Source organism: Marmota monax, unplaced genomic scaffold (genome assembly GCF_021218885.2).
Source record: "Marmota monax isolate L192 unplaced genomic scaffold, Marmota_monax_Labrador192_F-V1.1 WCK01_AAM20220418_F8-fsc00134, whole genome shotgun sequence".
In the NCBI taxonomy this organism is placed as follows: Eukaryota; Metazoa; Chordata; class Mammalia; order Rodentia; family Sciuridae; genus Marmota; species Marmota monax.
This window is the reverse complement of record NW_026692281.1, coordinates 252,414-272,363: the sequence shown is the minus strand read 5'-3', so window position 1 is coordinate 272,363 and position 19,950 is coordinate 252,414. Positions and strand designations below refer to the sequence as shown.

Genomic DNA, 19,950 nt, shown 5'->3' with positions numbered 1-19,950 from the left:
TCTCTCTCTCTCTTATTTTTTTTTTTTTTGTACCAGTGAATACACTACTGAGCCAAATCCCCAGCCCCTTTTTGTATTTAGATCAAGAGGCTGGCTTTGAACTCGTGATCCTCCTGCCTCAGTTTCCCAAGCTACTGGGATTAGAGGTGTGTGCCACCACACCTGGCCCAGTTTTCTCTTTCTTTGGGACCTTTTGGAATCAGAGTTGGGAGGGAATGCAGATGTCAAGTGCTTGGTACTACATTTATTTTCTCCAGTATTTCATTCAATGCTCTCTGGAGCTGTAAGAATTGGATGCTATGACCTGGGCTTTACAGTGGAAGAAACAGAAGCATAGAGAGGTCATACAACTTGACTCAAAGAGCTAGTGACTGACAATATCAGGATTTGAACTCAAGCTCGTAGCTCCACTAGACCAGAAGAGCAGAAAAAAAATTTGAGGGCTTAGAGATGGTTCCTTTGAGTCTAAGCCCCTTGCTTGTTTGGCATCTAAAGGCAGATAGCATAATGCACTGGAAAAGAGCACTGAATGAGGAATTAAAAGATCAGGGTTGTGGTGTCAGCTGGGACACTTAACACTGAGTGACTTTGGGAAAGTCCCCTGGGCCACAGAATACTTCATACTGTAGCTTAAAAACAAACAAACAAACAAACAAACAACAACAACAAAAAGCATATGCTGGGTGCAGTGGTGCATTCCTATAATCCCAGCGGCTTCGGAGGCTGAGGCAGGAGGACCACGAATTCAAAGCTAGGCTCAGCAAAAGTGAAGTGCTAGAGTTCGTCTATTCTTCCCATGCTCCCTCTCCGTATCCCACTATGAATCAGCCTCCTTATATCAAAGAAAACATTCAGCATTTGGTTTTTGGAGATTGGCTTGGTTGGAAGGGAAGGGAGGGGGCATGGGGTAATTAATGATGGTGGAATGTGATGATCATTATTATCCAAACTACAGATATGAAGACAAAAATTGGTGTAAATATACTATGTATACAAACAGAGATATGAAAAATTGTGCTCTATATATGTAATAAGAATTGTAATGCATTCTGCTGTCATATACAAATAAAAAATAGGGACTTTTAAGGACATTTTAATTGGAATTTCTCAATTATTTCCTGTGATCTTAAATTATTCCCTAAAGAACGATTTAATAAATGTCACATTTAGGTGACATTTAAGCATATTTCTTAAATATGCTTAAAAAAAGTGAAGTGCTAAGCAATTCAGTGAGACCCTGTCTCTAACTAAAATACAAAAAAAGGGCTGGGCAGATAAGTAAGAACCAAATGTCTTGATCAGAGAAAAGGGTCTGAGAAATTTACAAAATAGAGAAGGACAAATAAGAAACAAGCTGGGGAAAGGCTGAGTTTACATCCAAAGAAAGGAGATTGGAAACAAGTCATCTCCACAAAAGAAGACAGAGAACAACAGCTGTTGAGAGGTTAGGTAGAGGCTGCATTAGGACTTGAGTCAGAAAGTAGGTGCAGAGCACAGAGCACATGGATCTTGGATGTCTATGTAATGACAGTGGAGTGCAAGTATGAGAGTAATTTTTTACTGAGTCAATATGCAGTTTTTCTGAAGTGGGAAATGTCCAGCCGACCCACAGTGACCGTCCCATGTATGTAGTCCCACAAAGGGGGAACCATGTCACTTAGAGCATCTTTCACACCCAATAAGACATTTTCCTAGAAAATAACTTTATTTTTTGGTTATATTGTGAAATAATTCTTAATTTTTTATATTTTCCACTGAATCCCAAATATGTGATTCATATTATATTTTCCCTAAAAGCAGCATAGCTGAAAGCCTGGTGCAGTTTTTGTTCCTGATTCTGAGGTTATGATAAATGCATATCTATACAGTGACATCTCTACAGGAGGATGTGTGGTTAGCCCCATCCCCTCTGCAATACAATTTCTGAAACAGTCATTTTTCTTCTACCTATGAGAGGTCAGTTATTAAACCTACATTATCTAGACACAAGTAGGTATTTCTGAAGTACTTAAATATCCATTAGTACATTTGCCATGTTCTTCGAGATGAATTTGAGGCTAAGAAAAGAAAAAAAATCTCTTTATGAGACAGTCAATGGGAGAAGACTGACTCCTAAGGTGTAGGTTACAGGCAACATTCTTTAATCCTATGGTCTTCTTTGTATATCCCCTGCTGTCTCTATGGCTAAGAACCTTAATCATTCTGTTAACTCCTCACTTCTGCTGTAGGACTTGAAAGCATATCCTAATTAGTTATCAGCAAAACGTTTGAGATCAACTTTATTACATCAACACTTTGAGATGTTGGGGGAGAATAGTAACAAAAAAAAATGTCTCATAAATATACTCCAGCTCTGCCCATCTTGTCCCTGACCCACTCAATCTTTGACACAGCCACTCTGGTCTCACCATTTCCTCCTATACAGGCAAAGCTCCTGGGGCATATCCACAACATCATCTATTATTATTACTATGAAGTATTCATAACATTTACCATTTTAATCACTTTCAAGTATATAGTTCCTTGTATGCATGTCTTTGTGCAACCATCACTACCATCCATGCCATTTGTCTGAAAATACTGCCGTGGTAGGGACCAACAGTAGTGCCACAAATGGTTGAGTTGATGAAGGTTAAATTGCCAAAGCCTGCTTCATTTGAAATAAAGGTTGAGCAAATGCTGCTCTCCTTCTGACCAGCTGCCTGATGTGTTGATTAGACTTCAGCCACTAACTGGACCTGGCTTAGGGTAGGGTTCCTACAAATTCTTTCTGAGTGCTTCCTATTCCATTAACCAGTAAACCAATTCCAGTACAAAGTGTAGTGAAAGTTGAGCCCTTGCCTTGATCCAAGGGTAATCTGAAGCCTATTTTCTCATCTGTTTTCATTGACTTCTCACAACAACCCACTGAGGAAGGTTATGAATGCTGTTCCCATTTTTAAAATGAGTATACCAAGGTACAACAGAGGCATAGCAATTTGCATAAAATTACAGAATTGGTAGGTGTAATAGAGCTTGGTGTCAAATTCAAAAAGTCTGAGGTCACGATTTCATCCATGGTGTCATATTAAATGTGAAATTGGTCTGCCTAAGAACCAATGACATTATTTAATAAAATCATTTTGTCCTTACTCTTCTCGATAATTTCACAAATAAAATTGATTCACAGAAAAAAAAAAAAAGGGCTGGGGATGTGTCTCAGTGTCCAAGTGCCCCTGAGTTCAATCCCCAGTACCCGATCCCCAAAAAATACTTCTGTGGAGAGTCCCACCACAGACCAATTAAGTTAGCCTTCTGGGAAGGGGGTTCTGGGCACTGGTATTTTTAAAATACTTCCTGGCTGATTCTAATGTACATCCAGGGGTGAGAATTGCTCAGCCATGTGATTTAGACCAGCACTTCTCAAACTTAAATGTATATGCAAATTGCTGGCAGATCTCATTAAGTGTAAATTGGGATTCAGTAGGTCTGGGTGGGAAGGACCTGGGATTCTGCATTTATAACAAGCACCCATGTGATATTGATGCTGCTAGTCTGGGATCGCACTTTGAGGGGCAGGGTGCTAGAGGGCTCCAGGTAGGAATGCAGAAACTTTTGAGTGAGCCTGTCCCCTCCCTGCCAACCCCAGCAAGGACTACTACTTAGTGTCATTGGAACAGGCAGGCAGCCTGTCACTCATGGGCTATATGACTTGGGCAGATGCAGATGCATAAACTTTTGGATTCCATTATTGTACTGTCCTACCTTTTTCAGGCTGAGGAAGGGAGTAGTAGAGGAAGGAAGTGCCTGTCTACTTCTTTTCTGTTCAGTCTCTAGCCTTGAGTGACTGTGGACTGCAGTGGGATTTCAAGAGTTTGTTCCTGGCATGACAAAGAATGGCTTCTCTGCTTGGAATGGCCATACCAGACTTGTGACTCTTTAAGGATCACTGCCTCCTCCTGTGCCCACCTCTATGGAAACTCTGACTTGGTCCATCCTTTGGCACCTCCCTTTTGTTCTAATGACAGGAAAGCAGAGCTGGCTGCCAGGAGGGGCACTTAGTTCAGGGAACTGTCTTCTGCTGGGGGTGTGGCAGGAACAGGGGACAGGGAAGTGGTTGTGGCAGCCAGCTCAGCTATCCCAGCAGCAAAACCGTGTGCTTTAAAGCCTCACTGGCTGATTTCACCAGTTGCCCAGACCGCTGCTGGCCTGGAGACCTGAATCCTTTCTCAGGCCTGCATTGCCCCCTGCCAGATGCACTGAGGTACTGCTAGCAGAGCTCTGTCAGATACTTCCCAGGGCTCTCCAAGGTTCTGTTCCTAGATCTCTATCATACATTAGGAAGTTTCAGTAATGTATGTGCATATAGGTACACACACACACACAGATGTGGGTACATGCACAAACTGGGAAACCTGCAGGCATATACAGATGAACAATTCTGCACTAATCCTCCTAGATCATGGATAGGAGCAAACTTGGCTACAACAGACACTGGGATGGCCACTGAGTTGCTGCATGCTCTCATGGAAATGTACAGATGTTTAGTCCTGCCCCAATCCCATTTGCCTCCAAAGCCTTTGTGGGCTCCAGGGGTTACAGAGCTTTCTCTTCTCACTCTCATTCCTCATCCGTGTGCTACCTATGAGGTACCTGTTATTGCTTCTATTTTCCACCCTTTCCTACTTTCCCCTCCCTTGTCTACTTCCCCAGCATCTCTGAAATTTGAAGAGTTCTTTGTCTTATCAGTCCCAGGATCTCTTCTGGATTTCCTTGTGGGCGAGCACTACTGGGAAGAGGGAGCTCTTCCTGTCTTGGAAAAATCCCACCAGTCTCCTTAGAGTTTTCTGGTCAGCAAGGTCAGACTAGATTCTGGCTATAGGCAGTAAGGAAATTAAGGAAGTGTTGAGGGTAGGACTCCATGTCCAGAGCAGCTTGGCTGAAGCCAGCAGCCTTTCCCTGTCAACCCTACAATGCCAAGGTTCCATGACCCCAGCCCCCCTAGTCCTTTGCATCACATGGGTTGGGAGCAAATAGCCACCTTGGCAATTCCAGAGCTTCACTACTGGTATCTGGCCTACTCTGATGGCTGACAGGGTCTCTTGACTGGCTTTAGTCTAGCTGCATCTTTTCACTGAGGCTGGCACTAGTGCCCAGCTCTGTGCCAGGCACTCCCAGAGCAGAGGTGGGATGCTGACCCAGCCATGTCCCTCTAAGACTCCCAAGGCCAGTGCTATGTCAGCATAACATTTAGCACTGAGTTGGGCCACAAATAGCCTGAGATGTTGAGGAGAGCTGGGGCAGACCAAGCGAGGCACCCTTGGGAGGGGGAACTAGAACTTGGTGAGAGGTAGGGGAAGAAGACCACTGGGAAGCTACTGTCAGAAAGGCAGGAAGCCCAGGGCTGGGGATGTGGCTCAAGTGGTAGTGTGCTTACCTGGCATGCACAAGGAACTGGGTTTGATCCTCAGCACCATATAAAAATAAAATAAAGATATTGTGTCCACCTAAAAAGAAAGAAAGAAAGAAAGAAAGGCAGGAAGCCCAAACTAGAGTGGAATACCATCCCAGTATTTCTGAGAGACTATAGAGGAGTCCCTTCCTTTCTGATCTTATTTGTACATCTGGACATAGAAAAATGTTTGCAGGTGTCTGTGGATGTTCAAAGAGATTTGGTTATGGAAGGAGAATGCTGGAGATTATGCTGGAGGACGTTGGCTGTGATGATGAGAAAGGAAATAATAAGTATCATTGAACATCCACATCTCCTAGCTGGGCTACGATGTTCTACCCGGGGCTTTGGAAGTGGGTGGCTCCGTAAGGAAGGCTGAGGGTGGGCACAGCTGTGGTTTCTTATCCCAGCAGTATTTCTTGATTCCAGATGATCCCGGGAGTTGCTGCTGGCATTGGGTTCCCTTCCTGGTCAGGGGCTGGGAGAGTGGGAGGGGTTTTGGACAGGCAAGGAATGAGGCTCAAGAAAGCTGTGGCCAGGAGAGGAACCAAGGGTGCCCTCCCTGGTTATGACCTGGAGCCAATGGGCCAACCCCTCCTGAACTTCTCCTGCCATTTCTGGATCACCAGAACTAGATACGCCTATGCACTAAAGGTAAGGCAGCACACATCCAGATGGCTGGGTGCTAACCCCATTTCTCTGCCTCTTTCTTTCTCCCTGTTGTAGAAACTGAGGCCAAACAAGCATGTGAATGGCTCCGAGCGACAGGATTCCCTCAGTATGCTCAGCTTTTTGAAGGTAAGGCCACTCAATTGTTCCCCCTCCCCCATACCTAAACATTCATTATCCTCAGCTTTTCATCTATGAAATGGGCAAATCAGACTCTCTCTCCAACAACACGAGAAGCTGTGTATCCTGGGCCTGCTCAAATTTGTTCAGGGAATTGACTCCTGAAGGTAGAGCTCTGCTCTCCTGCATCATCATCTGTTAGATCACTCTCATCAGCCTCCACAAGCTCTGGTGTTGGCCACATTTGAAGGGATTTTTTTTATTGGTTGCTCAAGACAATAGAAGGGACTTGTTTTGCCAGGGACACTGTTTTGTACCACTCCTAAGGATGCCATTCACATAGACACAATGGAGTCTGCAACCTAATGGCTCATCCTGGACCTTACTTTGTCCACAGTGATGGCCTCACTTCTGTTTTGTTTCATCATTCTCCTTTTCTTAGAGTTCTTCATATTCAATGTTCCCTTTTCCCTCTTCTTTCCATACCCCCACGGCACCCTGGCTTCACCCCCACCTCACTTTGTCAAACTCACTACTGACCTTCATGGGGTCAAATTTAGTGGTCATTTCCCAGTCCTCTTATTCGAGCTCTCAACCGCATTCAGTGCAGGTGGCCACTCCTTCCTTTGACTTGCAGAATGACCTCCTCTCCTGACTGGCTCTCTGGCTGCTGCTCTCAGTCTCCTTAGCTGACTCTGCTTCCTCTGACATCTAAATGTTAAGGTGTCCTAGGGCTCAGCCTGAACCCTCTACACTCTCACCATTTCTTTTCCGTGAGGTCCTTGTCCAAGTGTATCTGTAGTCCCAATGTCTCTGTCTGGACCTCATTCCCAAGCTCCAGATTTATCTATTTAGCTACCAAATCAATATCTCTATTCAGATGTATAATAGGTATCTAGGAGATTTAAAAGGTCTAAAACCAAATTTCTGATGGCTATAACTCACTTTTTTTACTAGTACTGGGGATTGAACTCAGGGCACTCAACCATGGAGCCCCATCCCGAGCCCATTTTTCTATTTTATTTAGAGACAGGGTCTCGTTGAGTTGCATAGGCCCTTGCTAAGTTGCAGAGGCTGGCTTTGAACTCGTGATCCTCCTGCCTCAGCCTCCTGAGCTGCTGGGTATAGCTCACTTATTTTGCCTGAAACTCTTTCTAGTTTCTTTGCACAGCCTGCTTCTTCTCGTTCTTCAGGGCTCAGTGCAGAAGTCAGTGCCTCAGAAAGGCCTTTGCTGACCACCTCTCTCCAAGTAGCCCCCACCAGCCTCTCTCTACCCCATCATCCTGGTTAATGTCTTTCGTGGCATTTGTAACTCTGTTCTCTTGGTTTTGTATATAGTTTATTGTCTGTTTCTCATGAGAGTACTACTTCCTGGAGGCAGGGACCATTTCTGTCCTGTTCACTGTTGTGTGCTCAATACCTTGCATAATGCCTGGCATGAAGCCATTTTAGTATTACTCGAATGAGTAAATGGATGAATGAATAGTAAATAAATAGGCTTATTTTACCAGTAAGGTAGAGGACTGTGGGACTTCTCAGATTCTCTTTCCCCTTCTCCTAACTTGTTCCTCATTCCTCTCCCTTTCATAAGTCCCAGTGAGTGGGTTCCCAATGTTCTGACACTAAGGGGGCATGAGGTATTGTTTGAGTACATACTGGCCCTTCTGTCCTCACTCCCTCTCTACCCCCCACCCACCCCAGTTCACCTTGGGCCAGGGAAGAGGTTCCCTGTCTGAGCAGCCCAGGATTCAAACGAGACTAGAAGAATCCAAGATGGCTCTTGGCAGCTACCCAGGTTCTTAGGCCTGTGGTCCCCTATGAACCTGCCTGACTGACTGATGGGGTCCTTCAATCCAGCTCAACCCTCCTGGCTTTTCTCCCAACTGTCACAACTGTCAACTCAGAGTTCCATGTGTCCCCCTTCTTTACTCCTGACTCTTTTCCTTCTGCTTTGACTTCTCTTCCAGCTTCCTCTATTCCCTCCCCTCCCCCTGTACACTTCCAGCTCAAGGGCTGCAGAGGCTGGGTTTCTAATTTACTACTTGACTTACTTTGCTTCTCTCTGCCATACAGAAGGCTCGTTTCCCCTGGATATTGGCTCTGTGAAGAAGGACCACAGTTTTCTGGACGAGGACTCTCTGGGGGCCCTGTGCAGGTAGGGGGGCTAAGGGTCAGGGCTAGGAAACCAAGGGCCCAGCTTGGGGTTTCCTCATGGAACAATAAATCCCTTGTGCTGTCTAACAGAGGAGCCCAGGTTATTAACAAGGTTCAATTTCTGCTGTCACATTGCTCCTCTGTTTTCTGTGTCTGTGACACTCTCACATACCCAGTCACTCTAGCTAGAAAACTCAGATCTCTCCTTCCTCAGATTTAGTCTCTCTACTTATAGCAGCCCAGCCCTTCTCTGAAGCCAAACCATGATTTCTCCTTGGATCTCTGAAAGTAACCTTCTACTGGTCTCTGTATTCTACTCCCACCCTCTCTGGGTCCAGCCTCTCAACAGCCACCTAAATCACCTTTTTAAATCTCCAAGTGGGTGCTCCTCTGCTTAAAATTTGTTATTACATACATACAAAATTTCAAAGCTTTTTTTTTCAGCCATGACACTCGAGGTCCTTTGCCATCTGGCTTTTGACCTGTCTTCACAGCCTTGATCTTAGCTTTTCCTACTTATCTCCTACTGGAATGCACCCTCTGTATCTTGTCATAGACTCCTGAGAAGAGCCTGGGATAGGAGTTTCTGTTTTCCTCACCTTTAAAATCTCATTTCTATTCTCCAGGAAGCCTTTTCTGACTGCACCCCCCACTCTTCATGGGAGTTCCTTGTCCCACCCTCTGTCTGCTGTGTCTTCTGTCTCCTCTGTTCTTGAACCTGTCCCATTTGTGTAGTGGTTTATTTATTTATCTATAAGCTCTTGGAGGACAAAGGCCATGCTCGTCTGAGCATTGTGCCTGATGCTAAGGCCTTCATGGACACTGGGGCCTGGGGGAAAAGTCTTGATGGCTTGACCATGTGAAGTGGTAGACAATAACTTGATAGTGTCTTGGTAGGCCATGCCAGGCTTTCGGGATTGGGACCTTGGGTAAACACTTTCATTTCATTTCAGGAGGCTGATGACCTTGAATAATTGTGCCTCGATGAAACTGGAGGTTCATTTTCAATGCAAGCAGGTAAATCCTGGCAAGGGGTGGGACCTGTGGTCTTGTGGCACCTTGGAGGGAACCATGACATATAAACTACTTGTGAAACTAGCTTCAGGATCACAAAAGTCTGGGTTGTCTAGAGCAGTGCTTTGCCCCAATTCAGGGTAGGAATGGAGGAAGCTCCCTGTGTAGCAGACCCTATGAGGCCACTGGATTTTGATGAGCCTCATCTACAGGTGAGAGGATGTGAGCAAGTACCCTGGCCCATGGCCTTTTACTGCCCCAGCTCAGCCTGTGTCTCCCTTCTGGGTTTGTCAGTATTTTGACCTAGTGATGGCCCCTCCTCAAGGAAATCCACCTGCCTTCACTGCTTGGTTTGTGATGGCTAAAATTCATTGGATGGTCTCACCTGCTATCTGAAGCCTCATTTTCAATCAATTGAGGGGCTGGATTAGTAGCCTTCCAAGGTCTTTCCATCACTGCTGTTGTGGTATTACAGAAACTAAGAAGAATTTGTTCTATATACTGGATTGGACATAGCTCTGGAATGTGGGCCTTGTAACCCAGTCATTTTCTGGGTAACATCTTAGTTGGTTTCTTCCAGAACTTTCCCCCAAAAGACCTGCAGTAAGATGGGGCAACCAAGTTGCTAGATCCCTACCTATGAAGCAGGAGGCCCAAGGAGCCTAGTTGCAGCTCTGCCACTGACTTTTGAGTGACCTTGGCCAAGCCTCTTCCTCAGTCTGGGCCTCAGTTTCCTCTCCTTGCCAAGGACAAAATGAATTAGAAAATCTAAACTTCCTCCCTGGTTCCAGCCTCTTATGATTCTCATATAAGACTACAGCCTGAACACTTAGGAGGTTGTCACTGACTTACTGCATGTCACTGTATGACCTTGGTCATATGACTTCTTATTTGGAGGTGTCACTTTCCCTGTCTGTATAATGTGGATAGGTGAACTCAATGGTTGTTATAATACATCTGTGCTCCTTATTTGACCCTGGCTTCCTCCAGCACTCCCAGATCCAGCTGCCCACTCCTAGGCCATGTCCTCAACCATAAAGCAAGGGCCTTCACCTCACAGCCCCCTGAAACTTTGGAAACAGAGAGCAGAGCACAGGCTGGGGCTCGTGGGCTGGCTAGACCTTGCTGACCCCTCCCTGTGGTACCCTCCCCAGAATGAAGACTCAGAAGAGGAAGAGCAGTGCACCATCAGCACTCATTGGGCCTTTCAGCCAGAAAGCAAGCGGTGGTCACGCGTGGGTTCCTCTGACCTACTGGCTCCACCGAGCCCTAGCCTTCCAGTGACCTCAAGCTGTGAGAGTGTCCTCACTGAACTTAGCGCCACCTCCCTGCCAGCCATCACTGTGAGCCTGCCACCCGAGCCAGTGCACCTGCCTTTGGTAGACCATGTCCCTAGCACTAATGACCTGACCCTCCTCAGCCCCACCCAGGGCCAGAAGGTTCCCCAGGAGAAAAGCAAGAAACAACGTTCCCGAAGCTTTCTCAAGTACCTTGAGTCTCTGAGGCGGAAGGAAAAGGGTGACAGCCGGCAAACAGGGCCTGAGCATAGCCCCACCACTTCAGAGAGGGCCCCCAAAGCCTCATCTTTCCGCAGTTGCCGTGGCTTCCTCTCAGCTGGATTTTATAGGGCCAAGAACTGGGCATCCACCTCAGGTAGTGGCAGTAATGGTGGGACTCGAGAGGTTTGGCCTGTGGCCACGTACCGGCATCCTCAGCAGGTACACCGGGGTAACTACCTGGTGCATGTGCCTGGGGACCATAAACCAGGCACATTCCCTCGCTCTCTGTCCATTGAGAGCCTGTGTCCAGAGGATGGACACCGCCTGGCAGACTGGCAGCCAGCTAGGCGCTGGGGCTATGAAGGCCGCCGGGGTTCCTGTGGCTCAACAGGCAGCCATGCCAGCACCTATGACAACATGCCTGAGCTGTACCCAGCTGAGCCTATACTGGCTAGGGCTGAGCCTGAAGATGAGGAGGAAGGTGGGGGCAGCTATGCCCACCTGGATGACATCCTCCAGCATGTGTGGGGGCTGCAGCAACGGGTTGAGCTCTGGTCCCAGGCCATGTACCCAGAACTGGAGCCTGGAGATAAGGAAGAGGAAGAGGAGGAGGAAGAAGAGGAGGAGGCTACTTCATCAGTAGAAATAGCCACAGCTGAAGTCAAAGGACAGGCTGAGACTATGGCCCAGGCAGAAACTCCAACCCTTGGAGAGTCCCTCTCCTGGATCCAGGCCAAAGTCCAGCCAGTAGGACCAGCTCAGGCCCCAGATGAGGTCGAATCATTGGCACAGGTAGAAGCTGAGGCCCCAGCCTGGGTCCAGGACAGTGAGCAAGAGGTGAACTCAGGTGGGGAACCCACCTCTGCTTCCAGTCTGTCTGTAGAAGGACACTCCATTTCTGACACTGGGGCCTCTTCCACTGAACTTGATAGTAGTGGGAACTCCACGAATGAGACGGAGGCTGCAGGGTCTCTGGTGGGACTCCAGGCACCAGTGCCCCGTGAACGGCGTGATTCAGGCGTTGGGGCCTCACTTACCAGACCCTGCAGGTAGGAATTTGGGGTAGGGTTGTGGGTGGGGATCCCTGACCCCCCCCCCCCCCGGTCTCTCTCTCTCCCTCTACCCAGTCTCTAATTTCTTAGTCATGAGACCCAGGAGCAAGTTCTTGCAGGTTGGGAGATCACCTCCAGAGAGCTAGTCCTGGAAAATAGAAAGAGTACAAGACTTAGGAGTTCAGACTGTTAGATTCAGGGTCTGCCCCTGTTGTGACCTTGAGGAAATAAATGGTAGCTTCTCTTTGGGTATCGGTTTCTTTATCTGTGCAGTGAGGGTGTTAGAGGAGATGTTCTGTGATCCTCAGCTCTGCTACTGAGGGTTTCTTGGAGAAGCTCCTTGAGAGGACTGCAATGGGTAGAGGCTGGCACTGCTTTTTGGCACTGCATGGGCCTGAGCACAGTGCTAGCCTCCCTGAGAGCTCCTTGGCCCCTGGGCAGACCTGGTAGCCAAAGTGAGCTTTGTTCACCCTGGGGTCCAGCAACAGTGCTGAATATGGTCTCATCTCTGTCTTATCTTTTCTCTGTGGAGGAAAAAAAAAAAGGACCAGAAGAACACAGCCTTTTCTAAGGATTAGCCAACTGCTTCTCCAACCTTCTCTGCCCCCTTTACCCCCACCAGGAAGCTCCGTTGGCACAGCTTCCAGAATTCCCACCGGCCCAGCCTCAACTCGGAGTCGCTGGAGATCAATAGGCAGTTTGCCGGCCAGATCAACCTCCTGCACAAGGGCTCACTGTTGCGGCTCACCGCCTTCATGGAGAAGTACACTGTGCCCCACAAACAAGGCTGGGTCTGGTAAGTGGCTCCCAAGCCATGGGGAGGGGAGCCGCTGGCTCATGTCTAGCCCCCTGGGGAGGCAACCCAGAGGTGGGTATAGGCAGGCAAAGCCCACAGGCCTGGGGAGTGGTGTGCTGTGCTAGGAGGCTGGAGGGGCCATGTGAAGATGGATGTGGGATGGGGGACCCTGGATTCTACAGCTGTCCTTTCTCCATTCCAATTTCTCCATTCCTATTTGGTTGTCATGTTTTAGAGAATTAAACACCCCCTGTGGCTCTGTGTTGTCCAATTCCTTTCCATGGTGATTCTTCCATGTTCTGGTCCTGCCCCATGTGATTGGCTCTGTACCCTGCCAGTGTCAAGGAATGCCATTGTAAAGGCCAATGGGACTAGTTGCCCTCCTCCCCCCCCCCTCTCTCTCGGCACCAGGGATGGAACCAAGGGTGGTTAACCACTGAACCACATCCCCAGCCCTTTTTTTCTATTTTATTTAGTAACAGGTCTCGCTAACTTGTTTACAGCCTTGCCAAGTTGCTGAGGCTGGCTTTGAACTTGCAAGCCTCCTGCCTCAACTTCCTGGGTCTCGGGGATTAAAGGCATGCACCACCACAACCCAATTAATTGTCCTTCTCTAAATGTGCCATGCACCCCCCCCACCCAACCTTTGCTTTTGTTGATGCTGTTCTCTCCACCTGGAATATCTTTTCATCATTTCTCTGGGACAATTCCTTTCTGTCCTTCCAGAGCCCGCTGTATTACCAACTCCTTTCTAAAGCCTTCCCTGACCTGCTAGGTACAGTTTCCCTCCCTTGTGAGTCTTTCCCTAAGTTCTTGCCCTACTACTTGGCCTACTACTGGACACATGAATTGTCACTGCCTATTGACACAGTTATCACCTTCACTGGACTGAGAGCCCCCAGTGTCCCTGTGTGACTCCCTCAGGCTGGGCCCAAAACAGGCACTCAGTGAGCGTTGCTCCTGGGGATATGGTATACTTCTTACCTTCCTCAGGCATTACTGAAGCTTCTGAGACTGGACAGTCTCTAAACTGTGCTCCTACTCCATGATCACTTGTCACTCCTCTAAACAGGTCAATGCCCAAGTTCATGAAAAGGAATAAGACGCCAGACTATAAGGGACAGCATGTATTTGGGGTACCACCCCTTATCCATGTTCAGCGCACAGGCCAGCCCCTGCCACAAAGTATTCAGCAAGCTATGCGCTATTTGCGCAGCCAGTGCCTGGACCAGGTGAGCCGTCTGGGGAACCTGCAGAGAGTTGGTAGTGGGAGTGGAGCTGGTAGAGGCCCCCAAGGCTCAGGAGACGGGGAGGGAACTGCTCTGACCTTCCCCCTGGGCTGGACTGGCCTACCAGAGACCTGTACTCTCCTCAGCAAGAATGGAGCCAAAGCTCCCTTCCCCTCCTTAGTTTGAAGCCCTCTGCCCAGCTCTGTGGCAGCCTCTTTCTGCCCAAGGTTCACTAGTCCCCATTTGCTAGGAACTGCCTTAGCCTGAGGTTCCTTTTCCCTACTCTTATCCCTGAAGCCCATCTTTCTATTCAGTCCCCAGGCTGTAAAAAGCCTTCTCTCTGGTCTTGCCATTTATCTCCTCCCCTGCCCAGATGGAAGCCTCCTAGGCTTCAAATTCTCTAGGGTAATCTGTGCTCCTGACACCCAGACCAGGACTGGCTCACAGTTTCCCTCCTTCCCTATACATTGCCCTCCTTTCCTCCTTCTTCTGCATGGGCCAGGTGGGCATCTTCCGCAAGTCTGGGGTCAAGTCCAGGATCCAGAACCTGCGCCAAATGAATGAGAGCTCCCCTGACAATGTCTGCTATGAGGGCCAGTCTGCTTATGATGTCGCTGACCTCCTGAAGCAATATTTCCGGGATCTGCCTGAGCCCATCTTCACCAGCAAGCTCACCACCACTTTCCTGCAGATCTATCAGCGTGAGTCACTTCTACCTCAACCCAAATAATTGCCCCATTCTAACTATTCCTGACTTGGGGCAGAGAAATCTGGTGGCCAGATCCATGAGCTTATTTACTCTCTGGAGTTGGAAAAGCACTTGGAGAGACACCACATTCTGTTCCCCCAAACCCATTATATAAAAGGGTAGACTGAGGCCATGAAGACAGGAACAGACTTACCTAAGGTCACACTGCACATTGGGAGCAGAACTAGATATAGCCCCCAGAGACATCCTAAAGCCTGTCTTTCCTTCCATCTCAGTGGCTCCCCTGGGAACTTTTGTGTATTCCTAGAAGCAGAAGGCTTGCTGCCAGTGCCTCTGGGGAGGTAAGGAAGGCCCTTCTGTTCTTCCTTCCTTACAGTCCTCCCCAAGGATCAGTGGTTGGCAGCAGCACAAGCTGCCACCTTGCTGCTCCCCGATGAGAACCGAGAAGTGCTACAGACACTGCTTTACTTCCTAAGTGACATTGCCTCGGCCGAGGAAAATCAGATGACAGCTGGCAACCTGGCAGTGTGCCTGGCACCCTCCATCTTCCACCTCAACGTCTCCAAAAAGGATAGCCCCTCACCCAGGTGAAACAGGGCAAGGGCATGGCAGGGCCAGGCTGGGAGGGTTTTTGGTCACACTGGACTCTTGGCCTTTGATGGCTCACATTGCTGTTTTCTGGCCTTACCACAAGGGGACAGTGTGACTTCTCAGGGCCCAGGACTGGTTAGCCACTGTGGAACAGGGCCTTTCCAAAAAAAACAGGGCCTTTCCTGGGAGCTGGAAGCCAGCCTGTCAGCCATCTTGTCTTGTTCCTTGGTACCATCCTCTCCTCTCTCCCCCTCCCTCCAGGATCAAGAGCAAACGCAGCCTGGTTGGTCGGCCAGGTCCTAGGGACCTGAGTGAAAATATGGCTGCCACCCAGGGCCTATCACACATGATCAGTGACTGCAAGAAACTTTTCCAAGTGAGTAAGCGCAGGTCATGGTGTCTACTTACCAGACTTTTGAGAACCATTCAGGCCTGACCTTTGCACCCCAAGTCAGGGATAGTGCACAACCTGTCACAGATATTTCCAGTAGCTCCCTAACTAGGATTCTGCTTAACCTCACTGCCTCACCACTGCCCTGAACACAAACCTGACAGACCTCATGGGATCTCCTGCTCCCCATGGCCCCCATCCCTGTGTGTTTGTGCCCTCTCAGGTGCCCCAGGACATGGTGGTGCAACTGTGTGGCTCCTACAGTGCAGCTGAGCTTAGCCCTCCCGGCCCAGCCCTGGCTGAGCTCCGTCGAGCTCAGGCCGCAGGAGTGAGCCTGAGCCTCTACATGGAGGAGAGTGTGCAGGAGCTGCTGCGGGATGCTGCTGAGCGCTTCAAGGGCTGGGTGAGCGTGCCAGGACCCCAGCGCACAGAACTGGCTTGCAGGAAGGTAGGCACCACGCTCCCCATAGTTGCCATGGGGCTGGAAGCTGGCATTGTGTAGGCAAGAGGGCTGAGGAACCTAAAGGAAGGAATCATGGGGAGCTGCTATGCCAGCCTCACTGGGCTTGGTCCTGATACTTAGAGGATGTCAGCCAGCTAAGCAAGTACCTTAAGGAATCAAAAACCAAGTAAAACCCAGGGGTCTCTCTCAGGGACCACCTTCCAGAATTCTTTACCAGAAGCCCCATTCCAGGCACAAATACTCCCTGTCCACAACCAAGTTGAACTTGCACTTCCACCTTTGTGTGTCTGCTTAGGGCAGCTTTCTGACTTGACTAGCCTGCTCCCAAGCATGCCATTGCTAATGCTATCTAAGTGACATTCTTAGGGGGTTGCCCACTTGTCTCCCAGTCCCTGGATCTTGAACAACCTGTGCTGGGACATGTGACATTCTCTAAGTCCCCTCCTTCATCCAGAGCCTTCTGTCATGCCCCAGAGTGGAGCTAATTTTTTCCATGCCCCTCCCAGCATTGGGCCGCACTCTTTCTTGGCTGCTGTTTCTGTGTAAGATGGCAAGCTTGAAGTTTCCCATATATAAAATTGTCATGATGAAGCCTTCCTTGTGGAATTGGGGATGGAGGGACCTTGCACAGTTCCTGGTACATATAAAAGGCTGTGTTAATGACTGCTTTTGCCCTGGCGCACATATTTTACTTCCCATGCCAGATGAAGAGTCCCTTGAGGAAGATCACTACCTTCTCTTCTTGCTCACTTTTAAAAATTCCAAGCACTATTCCCAGTCATAATAAGGCCCAATAAACCTCTGGTAATGTGTGACATGTCATCTCTTTGTGTTCTTGAGAAGGCTGAGAAGTAGGAATCCAGAAAAGACAGGGAAGACAGAGCATGGGCCAGCCTGCCTGGGCCCAGCTAGGGTTAGCCGGGGTGAACTGCAGCCTTCCTTTGTCAGGGGCTGGAGCAAGGGAAACCCTGGGCCCTGCGGCTGGAGGCATGGCTTGCAGGATGGAGAAGGAGTTCTCTGTCCCTGACAGCTGGCCCTATCCCTGCCACCATGGTTTGCAGGCACCAGACGGGCACCCGTTGCGTATGTGGAAGGCGTCCACAGAGGTGGCAGCCCCTCCAGCTGTAGTGCTACATCGTGTCCTACGGGAGCGGGCCCTTTGGGATGAGGACCTACTTCGAGCCCAGGTGCTGGAAGCCTTGATGCCAGGGGTGGAGCTGTACCACTACGTCACCGACAGCATGGCACCCCATCCTTGCCGTGACTTCGTGGTGCTCCGGTAAGGGGCTCTAGCTGCCATCCTGCTGTGCTTGGGGGACCCAAGAGGTGGGGTGGGAGCCAGCACCAGGAATCTGAATGGGTGTTCTGTCCCCACAGAATGTGGCGCTCTGACCTGCCTCGTGGGGGCTGCCTGCTTGTCTCCCAGTCCCTGGATCCTGAACAACCTGTGCCGGAGTCAGGGGTGCGGGCTCTCATGCTCACCTCCCAGTACCTCATGGAACCTTGTGGCCTGGGACGCTCGCGCCTCACTCACATCTGCCGTGCTGACCTCAGGTACCAGGCCTGGGATGCCCTGCCTCAGCCCTGTGGCCCTGACCTCCTCCCTTGCCTCTGAGCTTACTTTATGTCTCATGCAATTGATTCCAGGATGGAGATCAGGTCCCCAGGTGGGGATGATCTGGGTGGGGGTCAGGTCCTTTATTCCTTCCCCTTGGTGAAAGCTCATGCCTGGTTTCTTCTGCCTTTCTAGGGGCCGTTCTCCTGACTGGTACAACAAAGTCTTTGGGCACCTCTGTGCTATGGAAGTGGCAAAGATCCGGGATTCCTTCCCCACGCTGCAGGCAGCTGGCCCTGAGACAAAGTTGTGAGGCTTAGGCCAGCATGGCCCAGGCCCCCTGTCACCAAGGAAGTGAAAGGGAATAAGAACAGACCCCCCCCCCCTCGCCCAGGCTGCAGCCAGCAGCAGAGTTAGGCCCAGGTGGCTCTGGCTGCCCTGCTGCCTTACTTCCTAAAGTGCCTCTGCATGCACAGGCCAGGGTGGGGTGGGGAGGGTTTAGGTGTCCCCCTCCACTCTATCTTCATGCCCAGCACTGCATTCTGCTCTCCCAAGAGAAGACAATCATGTTAGTAGCAGGAAGACTGCTGCTGTCCATCACCTGCCCAGTAAGCCACAACAGTCCCCTACCTGAAGGGAGAAAGAGGTCAAGAGCACTTATGGTCCCAGCTCTCTGCCAGACTGAGAGACCAAGCCATCCTGTTTGGTGCTAGGATCCTTTTGAGGTTGGACAGGAGGTTCTGGTCCTGCCTTTGGGGTCAACATTGGCCCTAAACTGGCCATTCCAGAAATGGAACTAGAACATATAGGCAGAGGGGAAGAGCATGGGACAGCCCCAACCACCATAAGTTGTTTGATTTATGTAAATACGATGCCAATTTTTATGAGGCTGATTTAGAGTGGGCACTGACAGGCCCCTAGTAGGTGACATGACGATTTGGGATAGCTTGAGACATGAAGGTGAACAACCTTCCTTTCTCAAGTCTCAAGAGACCAATGAACCAATCTCCCTTGGCTTGGGCTCCACATTTTATCTGCCACTTCCTGGGGTCCCGGGTACCCTTTGACTGTGCACTGCCATGTCTGCAGAGTAAACAAGTTCACTCCCACCACACAGGCCAAGTCAAAGTACTTAGTGGCAGAAAGACAAGTATCTATGTCCCCATCACTTTTGCTTATGGTAGTGGGCTAACATAATAGCCCTTTCTTGGGCCAGTGAGATGGAAAGGCCCATTTTAACCAGCTGGGGCTTTATCCAAACCTCATCAGTCCTACTCACTGGCCAGCTTTGCTCACATGGAGATCCAATTGCCATTCAAAGACCCACTGGTGCTTTATTTTTCTTTCTGCTAAATAAATTGGAGTGGGATGGGTCCCAGCCACCATTGTAATTTTTGAGCTTATTTTATTTGTACCTATAAATACTGTACAGTCAGAATATATATGTGTATTTGTATGTGTACATATAGATACATATATACATATATATGCACACACATATATACATGCATATATATATATATAGTTTCTCCTAAATGGGTTATAATCTCTAAGTGGGAGCAAGGGTCTGGAAGGTCTCAGGGCAGGACAGTTCCTATGGGAGGGGAGAGGTGGAGAGCAGGGTACAGAAGAATCCCTTGGCAGAACAATAAAGCATTACTAGAGATGAACTCTGGCTCTGTGCTGTCTTTGCTGAGACAACTGGTTAGGAACTGGGCATGGGTTGCACTCAAGTTCACAGGTCAGGAGTGAGCATTTACCTCACCACCTCGCAAGCCCCAGCTCATTGATTTTAGGACTTGGGTGAGGCTGTGGGAGCAATGAGGAGGGCCTCAGTTCTTGTCCTGAGGAGGTAATGGGGGAACAAAACTTGAAAAAGCCAAAGCATGGGCAGACACTGCACACCCCATCTTGTGACCTGGCTGGCATTCCCAGATGCCATGTGGGTAGCACCCTTGTCAGGGAAAGCTGCTGTCAACAGGCAAACATTCTGGGGAGAGCAATTGTTTAACACCAATGCTGGGTATCCTTAACAGTGGCCCTAGGAAGAGATGAGCCTGGGTAAACTCCTTCCTTCCTCCCTCTCCTACACACCACCCATACAAAGGTTGAAGTGGAAATGGCCACAAGAGGCTTGGGGTCTCTGTTCTAGCCATAAGCCATGCATATCACTTAGCCATGAGGTTACATTCTGAGAAATGTATTGTTAGGTGATTTTGTTGTACAAATGTCATAGAGTGCACTTACACCAACTAAGAGAGCTATGACATCACTAGG

The 19,950-nt window shown here is 49.1% G+C and overlaps 1 protein-coding gene across 3 annotated transcripts in view; it reads left to right on the top strand.

Moving 5' to 3' along the window:
* The window catches only part of Stard8 (StAR related lipid transfer domain containing 8), a 64,810-nt gene extending 45,467 nt beyond the window's left edge, over positions 1-19,343 (top strand). For all 3 annotated transcript variants that reach the window (XM_046440259.2, XM_046440252.1, XM_046440266.1), the window contains exons 2-14: positions 6,158-6,229; positions 8,294-8,375; positions 9,328-9,391; positions 10,543-11,936; positions 12,562-12,735; positions 13,808-13,967; positions 14,467-14,665; positions 15,050-15,260; positions 15,526-15,640; positions 15,879-16,103; positions 17,180-17,397; positions 17,496-17,672; positions 17,869-19,343. In XM_046440259.2, coding sequence (XP_046296215.2) covers positions 6,158-6,229; positions 8,294-8,375; positions 9,328-9,391; positions 10,543-11,936; positions 12,562-12,735; positions 13,808-13,967; positions 14,467-14,665; positions 15,050-15,260; positions 15,526-15,640; positions 15,879-16,103; positions 17,180-17,397; positions 17,496-17,672; positions 17,869-17,986 — 3,209 coding nt within the window. In that variant the 3' untranslated portion in view covers positions 17,987-19,343. The remainder of the gene's footprint in view (positions 1-6,157; positions 6,230-8,293; positions 8,376-9,327; positions 9,392-10,542; positions 11,937-12,561; positions 12,736-13,807; positions 13,968-14,466; positions 14,666-15,049; positions 15,261-15,525; positions 15,641-15,878; positions 16,104-17,179; positions 17,398-17,495; positions 17,673-17,868) is intronic.
* The last annotated feature ends 607 nt before the right edge of the window (positions 19,344-19,950 follow it).